This window comes from Pleurodeles waltl, chromosome 1_1 (assembly GCF_031143425.1).
Source record: "Pleurodeles waltl isolate 20211129_DDA chromosome 1_1, aPleWal1.hap1.20221129, whole genome shotgun sequence".
NCBI classification, from domain to species: Eukaryota; Metazoa; Chordata; class Amphibia; order Caudata; family Salamandridae; genus Pleurodeles; species Pleurodeles waltl.
In genome coordinates, this window is record NC_090436.1 from 13,778,935 (window position 1) to 13,798,523 (window position 19,589).

General features: G+C 47.0%; 1 protein-coding gene across 1 annotated transcript in view; it reads left to right on the forward strand.

The window, feature by feature from the left end:
* LOC138253962 (endonuclease domain-containing 1 protein-like) overlaps nucleotides 1–19,589 on the forward strand; it is a 105,379-nt gene that overhangs the window by 13,474 nt on the left and 72,316 nt on the right. Inside the window, exon 2 of the mRNA XM_069205807.1 lies at nucleotides 15,967–16,265. Coding sequence (XP_069061908.1) covers nucleotides 15,984–16,265 — 282 coding nt within the window. The 5' untranslated portion in view covers nucleotides 15,967–15,983. The remainder of the gene's footprint in view (nucleotides 1–15,966; nucleotides 16,266–19,589) is intronic.

The following is a 19,589-nucleotide window of genomic DNA, read 5'->3' on the forward strand; positions in this document are numbered from 1 at the left end:
AAAGGACTTCCTCAGAGAGAGGGTGTTACACCCTCTCCCTTTGGAAAAAGGTGTCAGGGCTGGGGAGGAGTAGCCTCCCCCAGCCTCTGGAAATGCTTTGATGGGCACAGATGGTGCCCATCGCTGCATAAGCCAGTCTGCATCGGTTCAAGGATCCCCCAGCCCTGCTCTGGCGCGAAACTGGACAAAGGAAAGGGGAGTGACCACTCCCCTGACCTGCACCTCCCAGGGGAAGTGCCCAGAGCTCCTCCAGTGTGCTCCAGACCTCTGTCATCTTGGAAACAGAGGTGCTGCTGGCACACTGGACTGCTCTGAGTGGCCAGTGCCAGCAGGTGACGTCAGAGACTCCTCCTGATAGGCTCTTACCTGTGTTGCTAGCCTATCCTCCTTCCTAGGTAGCCAAACCTCCTTTTCTGGCTATTTAGGGTCTCTGCTTTGGGGAATTCTTTAGATAACGAATGCAAGAGCTCATCCGAGTTCCTCTGCATCTCTCTCTTCACCTTCTGATAAGGAATCGACTGCTGACCGCGCTGGAAGCCTGCAAACCTGCAACATAGTAGCAAAGACGACTACTGCAACTCTGTAACGCTGATCCTGCCGCCTTCTCGACTGTTTTCCTGCTTGTGCATGCTGTGGGGGTAGTCTGCCTCCCCTCTGCACCAGAAGCTCCGAAGAAATCTCCCGTGGGTCGACGGAATCTTCCCCCTGCAACCGCAGGCACCAAAAAGCTGCATTACCGGTCCCTTGGGTCTCCTCTCAGCACGACGAGCGAGGTCCCTCGAATCCAGCGACTCTGTCCAAGTGACCCCCACAGTCCAGTGACTCTTCAGCCCAAGTTTGGTGGAGGTAAGTCCTTGCCTCACCTCGCTGGGCTGCATTGCTGGGAACCGCGACTTTGCAGCTACTCCGGCCCCTGTGCACTTCCGGCGGAAATCCTTTGTGCACAGCCAAGCCTGGGTCCACGGCACTCTAACCTGCATTGCACGACTTTCTAAGTTGGTCTCCGGCGACGTGGGACTCCTTTGTGCAACTTCGGCGAGCACCGTTTCACACATCCTCGTAGTGCCTGTTTCTGGCACTTCTCCGGGTTCTACCTGCTTCAGTGAGGGTTCTTTGTCTTGCTCGACGTCCCCTCTCTCTTCAGGTCCAATTTGCGACCTCCTGGTCTCTCCTGAACCCCAGCAGCGTCCAAAAACGCCAAACGCACAATTTACGACTAGCAAGGCTTGTTGGCGTCCTTCTGGTGGGAAAACACTTCTGCACGACTCTCCAAGGCGAGAGGGATCCGTCCACCAATGGGGAAGTCTCTAGCCCTTTTTGTTCTTGCAGAAACCTCAGCTTCTTCTGTCCAGTAGAAGCTTCTTTGCACCCGCAGCTGGCATCTCCTGGGCATCTGCCCATCTCCGACTTGCTTGTGACTTTTGGACTTGGTCCCCTTGTTCCACAGGTACCCTAGATTGGAAATCCACAGTTGTTGCATTGCTGGTTTGTGTCTTTCCTGCATTATTCCTCTAACACGACTTCTTTGTCCTTAGGGGAACTTTAGTGCACTTTGTACTCACTTTTCAGGGTCTTGGGGAGGGTTATTTCTCTAACTCTCACTTTTTTCTAATAGTCCCAGCGACCCTCTACAAGGTCACATAGGTTTGGGGTCCATTCGTGGTTCGCATTCCACTTTTGGAGTACATGGTTTGTGTTGCCCCTATCCCTATGTTTCCCCATTGCATCCTATTGTAACTATACATTGTTTGCACTGTTTTCTAAGACTATACTGCATATTTTCGCTATTGTGTATATATATCTTGTGTATATTTCCTATCCTCTCACTGAGGGTACACTCTAAGATACTTTGGCATATTGCCATAAAAATAAAGTACCTTTATTTTTAATATAACTGTGTATTGTGTTTTCTTGTGATATTGTGCATATGACACTAAGTGGTACTGTAGTAGCTTCACACGTCTCCTAGTTCAGCCTAAGCTGCTCTGCTAAGCTACCATTATCTATCAGCCTAAGCTGCTAGACACCTTATACACTAATAATGGATAACTGGGCCTGGTGCAAGGTGCAAGTACCCCTTGGTACTCACTACAAGCCAGTCCAGCCTCCTACAATATTGTCATAAAAAGAAAGTACCTTTATTTTTAGTATATTTGTGTATTGTGTTTTCTTATTATTTTGTGCATATGACACCAGTGGTATAGTAGGAGCTTTGCATGTCTCCTAGTTCAGCCTAAACTGCTTTCCATAGCTACCTTTTATCATCCTAAGCTGCTAGAAACACCTCTTCTACACTAATACGGGATAACTGGACCTGGTACAGAGTGTAAGTACCCCTTGGTACCCACTACAAGCCAGGCCAGCCTCCTACAGTGGCACAGTATATGCTGCAGCTCATAGGGATGCATTGGAACCCCAATGCCCTGGGTACCTAGGTACCATACACTAGGGACTTATAAGGGGCACCAGTATGCCAATTGTGGGTGGAATAATGTGTTAACAATAACACACAACCAATTTTGGAAGGAGAGAGCATACTGGGGTCCTGATTAGCAGGATCCCAGTAGACACCGTCAAGCACACTGACACCAGGCAGAAAATGGGGGTAACCATGCCAAGAAAGAGGGTACTTCCCTACAATGTCAGATTACCAAGTCTCCAGAAACTGGAATGCAACTGGGGGGGGGGGGGAACAGCCTCCAGATAACACCCAGATTAGGATATGGAGAGCTCCTCAGGCACAGCTGTAAGGAGAATTATTTCAGCCTCAGCTGTCGCAGTTGGGAGAGGAGTTGCCATGTGGAATACCACAGGTTCCAAAAATGATCACAATCACAGAAGGTTTTCCAAAGGTTATGGCAGGAGTAGAAAAACAGGGACTATTAAGCCAAGCTCATGGCATACTTCTTGACCTGATGGGGCAGGGGAGCCAGGGCCTCCTGTTATTAAAACCCGGAGTGACAACCGCAGCCTCTTTCAACCTCTTCGGAGCCGTGAAGGAGAAATGGACTATAGAAAAGGAAAGAAGACTCCATGCGGCGTCCAATTGACCTACATGCGTGCAGACCTCATGCCTAAGGGAAGAGGCAGATAGAGTTTGCTGCTGTAAGGAGCACACTAGGGATCCAACGCTTCTGGAATCCTGACATTAGGGGGAGAGTACAGGGTAAGCAGAGACCGCACGTGCCGACAACCACCAGGTCACAGCATAGCCAAAGGCATCACACCAGAAACAAGCAATAATAATGGAATAATAAAGCAATAATAAACAACAATATTAAGACAATCGAAATATCAGAACAAGCAAATTATCACAATGGGAGGTAGATTCAGAATCGAGAGACACTTTTCTTGGCTGCGGAGCAGCAAACAAAGAGGCAGCAGAATGGTGTTTCTCAGTTTGGAGACATGGAGGAGCAGTGATTGGTGGACTGGGAAGGAAGTGTAGTAGGGAGTGTGTTTTGAGGCTCATGGAATTTGTAGTTTTTTGTTCATCAATGTATTGAGTTGCTGCTGTGGTTTTGGTTGTAAAGAAACAGAAGCATAATCAGAGCCTCCGATCCTGATATAGAATTTACTTTCCAGAGTCTGAGAGACCGTACCTCTGGAACTCCATCTGCCTACAGAATCGCAGGAGTAGTAGCTTATGTACATTCAAACAAAAAAGGTTTAAATAATTCAGCTGCAATATCTACAAAAGCATTGTTACCTTTGAACTGTAAGAGTGTTCGGAATCTGGTGCATGCCTACATTGCACGCCCAACCTCATCTTGATGCACTGTGCATCTACCTACTTTTGTGAGTCAGTGACATTACACGACATCATCGTAATCCACACGGAGGTCACGTCAAGGGTTTTCTACCTGTCACCATCTTGAGTGTAGGAATTGTGGAATCCAATTCAGCATTACTCTACAATATACTTCTGTAACACTACGGGGGTCACTATGGCTGTTTTTCAACATGCCGCCACTTTAGGAAGTGCATCGTGGATGGTTTTACGGAGTTCAAAGTCAAAGGGGAAAATACACATTTTGTACATGCCATAGGAACATCGGGTTACAGGATGTGACAACATATCTGTACACAAAAGAGGACCATTTTGTTACAGATTGGACAAGGATTTTTTGTGCGTTAATTAGCATGTCACCAGGGTCTATGCAAAAGGAGTTGTTCTTTTTGACATTTGCTATATCTATCACAAGTTAAAAATTCTGGACTTCTTGTGGATGTATACAGTACATTTATCATACAAATATTTATTTCACATCAGGTGCTGCTAAATTTAATTAATTCTTGGCACACATGAAGTGAAATAAATATTTGTACTACTGGATGAATTTCCTAAGTTTTTCTCTGGAAATATAGGCATGTTAAACAATTTGTTTCACAAAATAATTTTAAAATTAGATGCCAAACCATGTGTACATAATGTGAGACATAATCCATTGTTATCAGGGAAGAGATTACAGTAGAAGAAAACAAAAATGGTGTCATAGAACCTGTGGAGTCTACGGAATGGATGTCTCCCCTTGTGGCAAGATGTTCCAACTGCAGGGTTAAGATTGTGTGTTGATTTCAGAGTTTTAACTAAAAACGTTCTGGTAGATGAATGCCCAGTACCAAGAATTCATGACAAATTGTGAGAATACAGGCCTTACAGTTTAATTTAATAAATGGGAGCACAAGCAGTTTACAAATTCTGGCGTGACATTTTAAAAGGGGTTAATGGAGTTGATTTAAAGGTTGGTTGTGAGAGTTAAGGAAGACAAGAAAGAGCATAAGGGTGACTGTAGGTATACAAACATCTATAGGACTGAAAAGGCTCTTTGGCAGTTCAGCTTTGTTGAGTGATGGTAACGTATGGCATTTATGTAGATTAGGTAGATTGACCAAATACAGAGGCAAGGAAAGAAATGATCCTATAGAAGGTACTACGAAGCGTAACTATGATTGGATGGATGAATTTGAAGCACATGATGTTAATACGTTGCATGATGAGGAACAAGATTCCATTGTTATTGAAAATCCTACATGTATGTAAAGCAAAACTATAATATGACGGAGATTTGGAACAGCTATTGTTAAACCTAAGAAATGTGAAGATTTTGTATGTGCATAACAATTTTTTTAATTAAGACAGCTATTAATTTTCCTATTAAAAATATAATAAAATGGTCCCTATTGTTAAGGGGGAAGGTATGTTTAGGTGTGTTTATAGTTATAAAGTTTGACCCTCAGTATCCACTGTATGTAGAACAATGGAGTTGGTGTGTTCTTGGAATGTTTAATGTGTAGAGAAGTTGGAGAGTACCCATCAAGTGTATTTGATGCAGTTACTTCTACTCTAACTTGGGCTGCAATAAATCACGCTTAGAACGTCATAGAAGTGCAGAGGTCATGCCCCACAATCTCATGTAAAGAAGCAATAACTATGCTTCACGCCATGAAACAGGTCACAAGAAGAGAATGCATTTATTAAATACCTCAGCCGGCTGGAACACCACACAACTGACTGCCCTAACAGTCACAATGGCATTCAACATTCTATGAATAACAACCCTCAACTGGCATTCTCCTTCCGGTGCTTATCCTGCAAGATGTATCTCATCCCGAGCTGCACACAAGAGGAGAGCACCACACATCTCCCTCTATTTACAATATTCATTAAGGGCCTGATTTAGATCTTGGTGGTGTCGTCCCACCATTGGTTTTCCAATTGAAAACCAGTCCACCGCCTTCAGGGCCGGCTTTAGGGCAGTGTGAGTGGTGCGGCCGCACCGGCTGCTGACATGGATTGGGGGCGCTGACCTCAGGGGGGCGCTGTGTTTAGCAATGACTTTCAAAACAGCCTTCAGGAAACAATTAAAATGTTGAGCTACCTCTTCTGATTAATGTTCCTGCTAGGGAGACAGATCGGAGTTTTGTCCAGCGGCAGCTGTGACTCACCATAAAGTAGCCTAGAGGGTTAATATGGCTGCTGCAAAGAACAGAACTATATTTTATGTGGATGTATGTGATAGGGAGGCTATGGAGAGATGAGGGGCACATTTGTCAGATGATAGTGGATGAATCTGAGGAGGTGGTCATGGGGTGATGGGTGCCAAAAAAGACTGTTGCACAGGGCGCCACCAGAGCTCAAACCGCCCATGATCGCTGTTGGACTTTTGCTTATGCAGGGTCATCCCCAGTCTTTTTTGCCTCCTGCCTCCTAATTTTTTCTGACATGTTGCTGTTGGCTTTTCAACTCTGAGCACTTTACCACTGCTAACCAGTGCTAAAGTGCATATGCTCTCCTGTTTAAATTGTATGTAAGTGGTTTATCCATGATTGGCATATTTGATTTACTAGTAAGTCCCTAGTAAGGTGCACTAGAGGTGCCAGGGCCTGTAAATCAAATGCTACTAGTGGGCCTGCAGTACTGGTTGTGCCACCCACATAAGTAGATCTGTAATCATGTCTCAGACCTGCCACTGCAGTGTCTGTATGTGTATTTTTACACTGTAAATTCGACTTGGCAAGTGTACCCACTTGCCAGGCCTAAACCTTCCCTTTCCTTACATGTAAGGCACCCCTAAGGTAGGCCCTAGGTAGCCCCAAGGGCAGGGTGCAGTGTATGGATAAGGTAGGACATATAGTAATGTGGTTTATATGTCCTGACAGTGAAATACTGCCAATTTCGTTTTCACTGTTGCAAGGTCTGTCTCTCTCTCATAGGATAATATGGGGGCTACCTTTAAATATGATTAAAGTGTAGATTCCCCTAGAGAGTAGATGGACAGGTGGAGTTTGGGATCCCTGAACTCACAATTTAAAAATACATCTTTTAGTAAAGTTGATTTTGAGATTGTGCGTTTGAAAATGCCACTTTTAGAAAGTGAGCATTTTCTTGCTTAAACCATTCTGTGACTCTGCCTTGTTTGTGGATTCCCTGTCTGGGTCAGTTTGACAGTTGGGTTGTTTTTCACCTCACACCAGACAGTGACACAAAGGGAGCTGGGGTGTGATCTGCATTTCCTGATTAGCCATCTCTGCTAGGAGGGAGGGGTGGAGTGGTCACTCTCATCTGAAAGGACTGTGCCTGCCTCTGACAATGCTGTCTCCAGCCCCCTGGTGTGTGTCTGAGGCCTTGCCTGGGCAAGGCAGGATTTCACAAGAAGGTGTGAGTCCCCTTTGAAGAAAGGTGACTTCAAAGACTAAAATGGGTATAAGAAGGGCACCCAAACTTACAAACTTTAGAAACACTTCTGGAACCAAGAGGAACCTCTGCCTGGAGAAGAGCTGATAGCTGAGGAAAACGTGCTGCCCTGCCTGTGACTGTGCTTTGTGGAGCTTTCCTGCAGTGCTGCTTCTGCCAGAGTAAGAGGGCAAAGACTGGACTTTGTGTGCCTTCCATCTTGAAGAAGAAATCTCCAAGGGCTTGATGTAGAGCTTGCCTCCTGTTGTTGAAGTCTCAGGGATAGCAAAGACTTCTTCCTGCCAGCACCTGGAGTCTCTGGAGAGACCCCTACTCTGCTCTGTGGTGCCCTTCCAGTTCCTGGGACCCTGAAGGAGAGGCTGGCAGCCTAAGGACAAAGAAAATCCACGCACCGAGCGCTGTGCGGGGAAAAGATCGACGCAAATCCGATCGCGGCTGAGGAAACGACGCGACGCCGGCTCCGCAGCTGAGAAACGACGCCGCAGGAAACGCGACCGGAGAATCGACGCCCGGAGCAGGAGAAACGACGCGCAGCATCGCTGACGAAGGCTGAGAGATCGCAACCTGCGCCGCGGGACTTTCGGACCGTCGCGTGGCTGGCTTTTTCGACGCGCATCGCCGTGCCGAGTTGTTCTCGACGCATATAACCGTGCAGGGTTATTTTCGACGCACACCGCCCGTGCGGGGTTATTTTTGACGCAAACCAGGTACATTTACACGCTAGCAGCGCTAGTGTGTTGTTACAACTACCTAAAGACTCTTTTTATTTTAAACCTTTAAAAAATCATAACTTGACTTGTGTATGTTGGATTCTTGTCGTTTTGGTCTTGTTTTGTCTAGATAAATATTTCCTATTTTTCTAAACTGGTGTTGTGTCATTTTGTAGTGTTTTCATTAAGTTACTGTGTGTGTTGGTACAAATACTTTACGCCCAGCACTCTGAGGTTAAGCCTACTGCTCTGCCAAGCTACCAAGGGGGTAAGCAGGGGTTAGCTGAGGGTGATTCTCTTTTATCCTAACTAGAGTGAGGGTCCTTGCTTGAACAGGGGGTAACCTGACTGTCAACCAAAGACCCCATTTCTAACATTGGTGATCAGCGGTCGGGATTTGGACTTGTATTTGTACTTGACATACAGTGATTAAGTGTACACTACTGTTTTGATCTCAGACCACTACGTGACCACATACTACTTGTCTTGTGATTCTGCTTTTTGTTCTCTGATGTCCTCCTGGAAGTATTGATAATATTTTTGGACTTTGCTTTTTGGTTGTGAAGCCTTTGCAGAATGGAAGTCAATTTCTGGCACCTATTTATGTATAAAAAGTGGCAGCTTAAAGCATTTTGCATGGAAAGGGGACTGGCTGTGAACAAGAAATCCAGAAGGGAGGATCTTGAGTCAGCCCTGTTTCAGTATGAATTGAAACGTTGTCAGGCAACACCACCAAATGAGTCTGAGGAGGATGACTACTCCGAAGAGGAGGAAACAGAAAAAGATGAGTGGCTCCTAGCTCGAATCCGGAGTCTGGAAGAGCTAGATGCAGAGCTTGAGAGGGCTGAGGAGGAGAGAGCCTTAGTCCTGGAAAAAGAAAGGATTGCAGCTCAAGAGCTGAGCTGTGAAGAGCTGAAGCTGGAGGCCATGAGGGCTGAGTCCAGTTCAGATGGTGGCAGCAAAAATCTTGTATCCAGTACTGCTGAAGAAGTGCACATGCCCAGAGATGTGGTGCCCTACTTGAAGGAGGGAGTTAACACACGCCAGGAGGTTCAGGGGTATGAGGTAGCTCCAGTGATGCACAGGGTCCCTGAGGTGGATTGGGGAACTGGCATGGGGAGTCATATTCCTACTGGTGGGAGGGACACTCTACTGACTCTAGTTGAGAGTGACAGGGAGAGGGGTTCCCCCCAGGTAGAAGTCCTGGTTATGGAGTGTGAAAACATCCCAGAAGAGTGTGGGTTGAGTGTCAGGGACAGTCAGGTACTGTCTCACCAGTCTCAGGAGGGTGATGTGGGGTGCTTTGTCAAAGCAGAGTCACTGGATGGTTGGGTGAAGGGTACTTTGGTTAATTCATGTGAGGGGCTGAGTGATGTAATTGCTGGAGAGCATATGTCTAGTCCTTATTTTCCAGAGCTATGCCAACACCAGGTGGAGTGTGAGTTCTCTGACCCCAGGGAGCTTACAATGGAGGCAGACTTCTGGGTGAGTACCAGAGAGTCTGAAGAGGCATTTGGGGGTGCTCCTGAGAGGAGTGGTCTAGGTAGTTCCCAACCAGGTGAGGTAGGGAAGGATTGTAGTGTCCCAGGTAGGTCCCAGTGTAGTGGGATGGGTGAGGGACCCCATGTCCAGTCTCAGAGGAGAGGGAATGGGGATGGGTTGAGGCCCAAGGTGCCCGAGATCCGGTCCCAGGTCCTGGAGGGTTCCCTGCGGGAACCCCAGGAGGGGAGCCTAGCCTGTACCATAGGGCCATCTGTTGAGGGAGACCCCACAGTGTCAGGAGAACTTGGGGGGGCGGCTGTAGCCAGCGTCCCACCAGTTCTGGTGTCTGGCAGTACCACTCCTAGTGAGGGGTTGCAGAAGTCCAGACAGAGGGTTGAGAGGGGGTTGCGGACCCCAGTGGAGAACCTGGAGGGTCAGGGGTCAGCTCTGAGTGCAGAGCCCCCCAGGAATGACCTTGGTGAGACCATTTCTGGGCTGGGGGGAATCCAGACTCTGTCAGATGGGCAGAGGTCAGGAGACCTGCGCCAGCCAGACTCTTGTATGGCCCTTGGGGAAAGTGTTTCCCTTGTGGGGGGTAGGTGTGCCCCCCAGGAAGTCCTGGTGCGCCAGGCAATGATTCAACCGCAGGATGGTGACTCTGGGTTGGATGATCAGGTTCAGGGGGTAAACTCTGACCTGATGGGGAGTACGTGTGCTCCCAAGGAAGTCCTGGTGCGCCAGGCAGTGGTTCAACCGCAGGGTAGTGACTCTGGGTTGGATTGCCAGATTCAGGGGGTAAGCTCTGATCTGGTAGGGGGTAGGTGTGCTCCCCTGGAAGTCCTGGTGTGCCAGGCAATGGTTCAACCGCAGGGTGGTGACTCTGGGTTGAATGATCAGGTTCAGGGGGTAAACTCTGACCTGATGGGGGGTAAATGTGCTCCCAAGGAAGTCCTGGTGTGCCAGGCAGTGGTTCAACCGCAGGGTGGTGACCCTGGGTTGGATGACCAGGTTCAGAGGGTAAACTCTGACCTGGTAGGGGGTAGGTATGCCCCCCAGGAAGTCCTGGGTTGCCAGGCAGTGATCCAGTCTGTGGGTACAGACCCTGGATTGGGAGGCCAGGTTAAGGGTGTCCCCCCTGACCTGGAGGAAGGGGCTACTGCTAACAGTACCCCTACCATGTTGTCTTCTGGGGGGGCCGCTCCTAGTTGGGTGGTTCAGGACCCCAGAAGAGAGGGCAGGGGGAGGGAAGCCTCACCCCTGGCCCTGGTCCAACCTGAAGGTACAGACCCCAGGTTGGAGGATCAGTTGCAGGTTAACATCCCTGCACTGATGGAAGAATTGTGCAGGACTGCTTCTACAAGCACCCTGACAGTTTTGGACTCTGGGGGTGCCGCTTCTGCAGGGAGGGTACAGAGCCCCAGAGGGGAGGACCAGGGTCAGGTTGTCATCCCTGACCTGGTGGAAGAGAGAGTGGTCAAAGGGTGCCAGGCACCTGGGGCTACCGCCCCCCACTCTCCACAGTCACAGTGGTTAGAGAGGCCTGAGGTCGGGCTCTCATCCCTGACAGTTGTCTGGGGCCACTGTGGCTTGCTGTCCTGGTGGACAGAGTTGCCCCTGGGGGGGGGAGGACGAGAGTCACACCCCGGGGGTGGAGTGGGCAACACCACTGTGTTGGCCCTGGTGGTACTATCTGCCCATTGCAATACATCTGTGAGCAAAGTAAAGTTAGGTGTTGCACAGATGGTGTCTGTAGATGTGGAGAAGGGTTCCCCATGGGTTAGCTTAGTGGGCCCTGAGAGTATGGACAGAGGGATCCAACTGGAGTCAGGAAGGCGTAGAACTGGAACATGCCCCTGCTGTTGTGGGCCTGGGTCCCTGTTCTATCGCCCCAATCAGGGAAGTACATCAAGGTATTGATTGTTCTCCCCTGGCTTTAGGCTGGTAGGGGGTCGTGTTGGACTTTTGCTTATGCAGGGTCATCCCCATTCTTTTTTGCCTCCTGCCTCCTAATTTTTTCTGACATGTTGCTGTTGGCTTTTCAACTCTGAGCACTTTACCACTGCTAACCAGTGCTAAAGTGCATATGCTCTCCTGTTTAAATTGTATGTAAGTGGTTTATCCATGATTGGCATATTTGATTTACTAGTAAGTCCCTAGTAAGGTGCACTAGAGGTGCCAGGGCCTGTAAATCAAATGCTACTAGTGGGCCTGCAGTACTGGTTGTGCCACCCACATAAGTAGATCTGTAATCATGTCTCAGACCTGCCACTGCAGTGTCTGTATGTGTATTTTTACACTGTAAATTCGACTTGGCAAGTGTACCCACTTGCCAGGCCTAAACCTTCCCTTTCCTTACATGTAAGGCACCCCTAAGGTAGGCCCTAGGTAGCCCCAAGGGCAGGGTGCAGTGTATGGATAAGGTAGGACATATAGTAATGTGGTTTATATGTCCTGACAGTGAAATACTGCCAATTTCGTTTTCACTGTTGCAAGGTCTGTCTCTCTCTCATAGGATAATATGGGGGCTACCTTTAAATATGATTAAAGTGTAGATTCCCCTAGAGAGTAGATGGACAGGTGGAGTTTGGGATCCCTGAACTCACAATTTAAAAATACATCTTTTAGTAAAGTTGATTTTGAGATTGTGCGTTTGAAAATGCCACTTTTAGAAAGTGAGCATTTTCTTGCTTAAACCATTCTGTGACTCTGCCTTGTTTGTGGATTCCCTGTCTGGGTCAGTTTGACAGTTGGGTTGTTTTTCACCTCACACCAGACAGTGACACAAAGGGAGCTGGGGTGTGATCTGCATTTCCTGATTAGCCATCTCTGCTAGGAGGGAGGGGTGGAGTGGTCACTCTCATCTGAAAGGACTGTGCCTGCCTCTAACAATGCTGTCTCCAGCCCCCTGGTGTGTGTCTGAGGCCTTGCCTGGGCAAGGCAGGATTTCACAAGAAGGTGTGAGTCCCCTTTGAAGAAAGGTGACTTCAAAGACTAAAATGGGTATAAGAAGGGCACCCAAACTTACAAACTTTAGAAACACTTCTGGAACCAAGAGGAACCTCTGCCTGGAGAAGAGCTGATAGCTGAGGAAAACGTGCTGCCCTGCCTGTGACTGTGCTTTGTGGAGCTTTCCTGCAGTGCTGCTTCTGCCAGAGTAAGAGGGCAAAGACTGGACTTTGTGTGCCTTCCATCTTGAAGAAGAAATCTCCAAGGGCTTGATGTAGAGCTTGCCTCCTGTTGTTGAAGTCTCAGGGATAGCAAAGACTTCTTCCTGCCAGCACCTGGAGTCTCTGGAGAGACCCCTACTCTGCTCTGTGGTGCCCTTCCAGTTCCTGGGACCCTGAAGGAGAGGCTGGCAGCCTAAGGACAAAGAAAATCCACGCACCGAGCGCTGTGCGGGGAAAAGATCGACGCAAATCCGATCGCGGCTGAGGAAACGACACGACGCCGGCTCCGCAGCTGAGAAACGACGCCGCAGGAAACGCGACCGGAGAATCGACGCCCGGAGCAGGAGAAACGACGCGCAGCATCGATGACGAAGGCTGAGAGATCGCAACCTGCGCCGCGGGACTTTCGGACCGTCGCGTGGCTGGCTTTTTCGACGTGCATCGCCGTGCCGAGTTGTTCTCGACGCATATAACCGTGCAGGGTTATTTTCGACGCACACCGCCCGTGCGGGGTTATTTTTGACGCAAACCAGGTACATTTACACGCTAGCAGCGCTAGTGTGTTGTTACAACTACCTAAAGACTCTTTTTATTTTAAACCTTTAAAAAATCATAACTTGACTTGTGTATGTTGGATTCTTGTCGTTTTGGTCTTGTTTTGTCTAGATAAATATTTCCTATTTTTCTAAACTGGTGTTGTGTCATTTTGTAGTGTTTTCATTAAGTTACTGTGTGTGTTGGTACAAATACTTTACGCCCAGCACTCTGAGGTTAAGCCTACTGCTCTGCCAAGCTACCAAGGGGGTAAGCAGGGGTTAGCTGAGGGTGATTCTCTTTTATCCTAACTAGAGTGAGGGTCCTTGCTTGAACAGGGGGTAACCTGACTGTCAACCAAAGACCCCATTTCTAACAATCGCCTTAGCGGTCCGCCCGCCTTATTTAGATATTTGCAGTCCAATAGATGATAGAGGACCTGAGTCACGCCATCTCCGTCACACAAGTCAACTGTGCCATTGGAAATAGTATCTGCCAGCAGGACTCCAGCCATCCTTACCGCCATGAATCTGTCCCACAGCAACACAACACACAACCAAAACCATATGCAAGTGGCACACAGATGGACACAACCACATCACCCACTCCCGCTCCCTCCACCTCAACAAGTCCAACCAACCAATCGCTCACACACATGCATGTACTGACACACATAAACAACAGGCAGTACAACCTTACCAGTACAGATCCCTTTGCATTGTGCACACAGTTGACAAGTGCAGTTGTACTGTCATTGTGGTGCCACCATTCATTTGGCAATGTATAATGACACCACAATGACGTGTGTATGTGTGCAATATGTGTATTGTGCCAGTGTGTCCCCATGAATGTATGACTCATTTGTGTTCCCGACATATGCATGTCACAGTAATAAAAACAAATGACTGTGACATGTATATGCGTGCAATGGTCCCCACCTCATGTGCAGTGCCCACCCAACGTACCCTGCCAATGCGGGTTCCTTACCTTCGAGTCTGGCCACGGGTTGTGTTTTCTCTGTGTGTCAGTGGCAGCGCTGGCAACAGGTCTTGTCCAGTCGAAAACATTAATGGACTTGAGGGAAAAGGTATGTTTTTACCTCATTTCCCCCCCAATCCGTCAACTCAAGTTTGGAGGTCGGATCTACACATTTTGCTTGGCGATAAGGCACATCCACATCAGTGCGGTGGTAAAGGTGGCTAGTGTCCTGATGGTAGCCACTATTTCCTATGATGCCGTTGACATGGGTGGACTTTCTTGCCAGAGATGGTGGGACGAATGTGGGCTATCGCCTATTGGACCGCCAACATTTAAATCCGGCGGTTGGTCCATCATGGCATGTATGGGCTTTCGTTCCAAAAAGCTATGGCGGGATCTTTACCCGTTATCATAAAATTTTGTGTATTGTGACAATGGTGCACAAAACACCGGTGCCTTTATTTTAACCAAATCACCCACTCTGACCAAACGGTTCCTTTACTTTCTTTTGTTCTCCAAGCCATTTTTCCTCATCTGTTGCTTTAGTTTCTCTCTTTCGCTCCAATACCCCACCATCATGTTCTTTACACCTTTGTTCCAGAGCATCCATCTGGCAGTCAACAGAGTGTTTGATGACCTCCCTTTAAATAATTCAAATGGCGTTCTTCCTGTCAATAGGTGGGGAGTCATTCTATATGCCCTTATTCCATTCTACAATTAATGCCTCCAATCTAACCCATTTGCTTTCACCAATTGTATACTCTCTTTGAGAGTTTTATTCAGCCTCTAAATTGCACCCTTGGTTGGAGGATGATATAAACAGGTCATTTTATCCTTTATCTTACAAAAAACTCCCAAACTCCTGTGAACAAAAGTGGGGACCATTATCAGACAAAATAAAATTGGGAAAGCTTTCCTTTTAAAAACGCCATTAAAAAATGTCAGAATACTTGTGGAAGAAATGACACACAAACACACACTTCACTTTCACCCATCTGGAATATAAAGCCAGTAAGACAATCAAATATGGTGTATGCTGCTCCCTATTAAGAGGACCTATAATGCCAATTGAGATTTCATCCCATGGATGTTTTGGTAGTTCATGCATCGCCATTGATGCATATATGGTTCTTAGAATCTTATCATTAAGATTAAACTACACACATTCATGGACAACCCTCTCCACTTCAGCATCTATTCCAGGCCACCAGAACATGGAGCTCAAACTTTCCTTCCTTTTAACAATCCCCAGATGTCCTATTTGGCCTAATGCTGTCACTCTGCTTCTCAGCGAACTGGCTGGAATAAATGTTGTGCCTCTTAACAGAATATCATTGTCCACCACCAGTTCTTCCTTTCTCAAACTACACACTTTTCCGAGCTTACTTCAGTCTCCCTTCTCCTTCCTCAACTCATCCACCACCACACTCAACATCTAATCGTGCAGAAGAGCTGACCTTCATTCCTCTTCTGTAATCCCACCATCAGTTAATTCAAATACGTTCATCTCTTCTTCAACTTCCTTGTTCTGATCTTTTCCAATTCCTGTTTCTTCTTCAACTGGTCCAACCTACCTGCAGAGCACCACAGCTCACCCCTGTGCTAAATGTGCACCGGTACGATACATCCTGTAGACGTGTCTGCAGCTTCCGTAATACCAGAGGTCCCAGGGAGGGAAATAGCTGGTCCACTTGCCTGCAGTGCCCTTTGTACAATCCACCTCCAGGTACTTGTGCCATGCTACTGAAATGTAGCTCCTGGTGGTCCCCAATGCTTTTGTTTTTATCATGCCAGCAATGCTCCTAGCAATATCTCCTGCTACTCACATATCCATTAACATGCCAATGGTGGTAATTTCTTCTCAAAATTAACCTGGTATTCTTTTAATGTTTTATAGTGAGAGACGACTTCATCATGTGTCTGCTTCATGTGCTCGGTGTGATATTGTGCAGCCTCACCCTGGGGAATGCAGAGGTTTTACGGCACACATTTAAAAAAGGTTGCCCTCAGTTTTTTTACCAAGGAACAGAGCCCACTGGAATTGTACCTAAAAATCCAGCTCGGATTTGCCAAGTCTATGAGAATCAGTATTGGTTTGCCACCATGTACGACCGTGATCTTCGCATTCCGCTCTACTCTGCTTACGTCTACGAACGAGGGGTGGCTGCAAGAGCTCAATGGATGATAGAACCACAGGTATGTGCCATCTCAGGGAGGGGGGCTAATAGAAGATGAGAGCATGGGAGGAGAAATGAGGGGAGAGGAGATGACTGAATGGATGATGGAACCCCAGGTATGTACCATCCCTGAAGAGGGGAGCTGATAGAAGATGAAGAGAAAGGAGGAGAAATGAGGGGAAGGGATGAGAGGACTGAACATAGGATAGAGCCCCAGGTATATACCATCTCTGGGGAATGGAGAGAAGGAGAGGAGAGGGCATGGAAGATGAAGGGTGAGAATGAGCGATGAAGTAAGGAGAGGGGTGGAGAAGATGGGACTGAATGGATGATAGAGCACCAGGTAGATACCATCTCTGGGGAGTGGAGCTGATGAAGATAAGAGAAGGCGAAGAGAAATGAGGGGAGGAGAGGACTGAATGGATGATGCACCCCAGGTAGGTACCATCTCTGGGAGGGGAGGCGAGGGAAGGAGAGGGGAAGGAGAGGGGAAGGAGAGGGGAAGGTATGGAAGGTGGAGGCCAGGAAGGAGGGATGAAGTAATGAGAGGGTTGGAGAAGATAGGAGTGAATGGATGATAGAGGCCCAGGTAGGTACTATCTCTGATTATCTAGCTGGGCAGTTTGCAGATCCAGACTCTGTTACCCCCATTGAATCAGGTGATTCTGGTGACTTTCTTTGAATACGTACTGTACTTTACATGTAGGATTTACGCACATGCTTTCCAATGTGGTGTTTAATTTGAGTTTTTTGATGACCCACCAAATGTTGTTGCCAAAATATCAACTACCAAAATATTGTGAATATATTTAAAGTATGTAGATATGCCCTTACATGTCTTAAATCTGCATTGATGTACCTTGACGGTATACATATTGTCACGGTATGTACATGTATAGGTAATGATAGTAAGCCTATACTTACTTCTATATACTTACCAACACAATTCTGGCATTTACATCTCTATTTTTTGGTAGTAAACTTTAAATTGGAAGCGGGTTTAAAATGCCTAAAAATAATCACAATTACAAATCATTGTGTTTACAACAACCACTAAAAAATATATGGACTTGATTTTGGACCAGTATTTTTAATTACAGATTTTTTTTTAATGTTTCTATTAGTTTTTAACTACTTACTACAAACAAGGGCTAATCATTTCAATAGAATATTGCAAATTATTGTTACAGATTCTTAATAGGACAAACCTTAAGACAGAGTAAACCCTACCCCATTCCGCCCAGTACAAAGGAACGCATCCCTTTCATAAAACTCCAGTTAAAACCAATAAGTCTGACAAATATATTGATGCCACCATTCACACTAAAAGTGAATTGTAAGAAACTGGGTTATTGTTGGGGGGTGAAAATCCTTCTCAAGCAACAACTCCAATCCTTGTCAGGGTGACCACAAAAGTCACTGAATCCAGCCGTGCTTAACCCTCTGGTAGCTTGGCACTAATGCAGTCAGGGTTAACTTAGAGGCAAAGTGTAAAGTATTTATGCAGCACAGAAACAGTAATACAGTGAAAACACAACCCAATAAAAATTCCAAACCAAATTAGAAAACTAGAGTAATTTTTATTAAAATTATATTAGAATGACACTAGAACGACAATCATGGTCATCTGGTCGCACCAGACCAGGGGAAAGTCACAGGTGCAGGCCAACTGCGAAGCAGCGTGAACCAAATACAGGGACAAGGTCAATTCCGCTGAAAATGTTACCTTCTCAAAGTCCGGCGCAAAGAGTTCCATTGGCGCTGGAGGCAGCCGCAAGGAGCAGGGAGAGCATGGCAGATGGTTGCCACTGGAGCTTCTCATTGGCGGTCACTGCGGGTTGTTGCTGCTGTAGCATGGAGTGCAGATCTCGCGCTGTGGGCATCACTGGCAATCGCTGCAGCACAAAGAGTCTGGTTCACTGGAGTTTTGTGTAGGCAGCCGGTGCGCAAATGGGCCTGGTCACGAAACACCCAAAACTTAAGGATTTCACCTTTTTTCAAGAGGAGGCGCTCAGCTGATGCCAGCCAAGAGTCCAAGACCCCGGGAGGCACCTCTTGAGGATCAGGAACTCACTCCAATCCCCTTTGTCCTACTCTCTGGTAGGGTTACACAAACCCTAGAGCTGAGACAGGATACTGGCGGAAGGCACAAATGGTTAGGACAAGAAAAGGTAACATTTCTAAAAGTGGCATTTTCAGAATTATGACTGAAATTTCAACTTTAGCATTAAAGTGGATTTGGAATTACAAATAATTTGAGTATAAACATGACATCACACATCTCTACCTGCTCCCTATCCAAAGTTATCATTTATTAAATGTAATAATATATTTCAATGTTGTCCAATTGGAGAGATGGACCTAAGAGCAATGAAAAACAAATTTAAGAGCTTTTCACTACTAGGACATATAAACCTTAAACCCACATGTCCTACGTTTTGAATACAGTGCTCCCTGCCTTATGGGTCCTACCTTAGGGTGCATTAAAAAGGGACGTTCAGGCCTAGCAAAAGGTTTATTTTGTCAAGTCACATTGGCAGTTTAAAACTGCACTACAGGCTGCTGTGGCAAACCTATCAATCTATCAATCAATCAAGATTTCTAAAGTGCTGCAACTCATCTGTGAGGTCCTCAGGGCACTGGAGTTGCTAGCTACTTTGCAGTGCTCTGTTCATTCAAACAACCATGTCTCAAGTCCTTTTCTGAATTCCTGGACCGATGCAGTGTTCCAGAGGTGCAGGGGAGGGTATTTCCAAGCTTTGGCCAGCAGGTGAAAGAAGCAGCATCCTCTGTTATGAATCAGCAGATACAGAGGGTGCCTATGAGGAAAAGAAAGGCAGATCGCTGGTGTCTGGTCGGTTGGTGGAAGGTCATTTGTTTCTTGATGTATGCTGGTTCTTTTTTTGTGCAGTGCTTTGTATGCCTAAGTCAACATCTTGAACTGGCATCACTTCTGGATCCGTAGCTACTGTAGCTTCTTGAGGTGCAGGTGATGTGAGTCCACCTGGGGAGGTCAAGGATGGGTCTTGCTGCTGAGTTTTGTGTTGTCTGTAGTCTCTTCAGGAGGCGTGCACTGATTCCTACATAAATATTGTTACCGTAGTCCAGCCTGCTGGTGACAAGGACTTGAGTGACAGTCCTTCTGTTGTTGATTGGGAGCCACCTGGAGATCTCACAGAGCGTGCATAGGGTGTGGAAGCAGGCAGATGAGACTGTGTTTACCGGTTTTTCATAGTTAACTTGCTGTCTAGGATGGTGCAGAGGTTGCAGGCATGGTCTGTCGGGACGCGAGAAGGGCCAAGTTCATCAGGCCACCAAGTGTCATTCTATGGCGAGGTGTTCT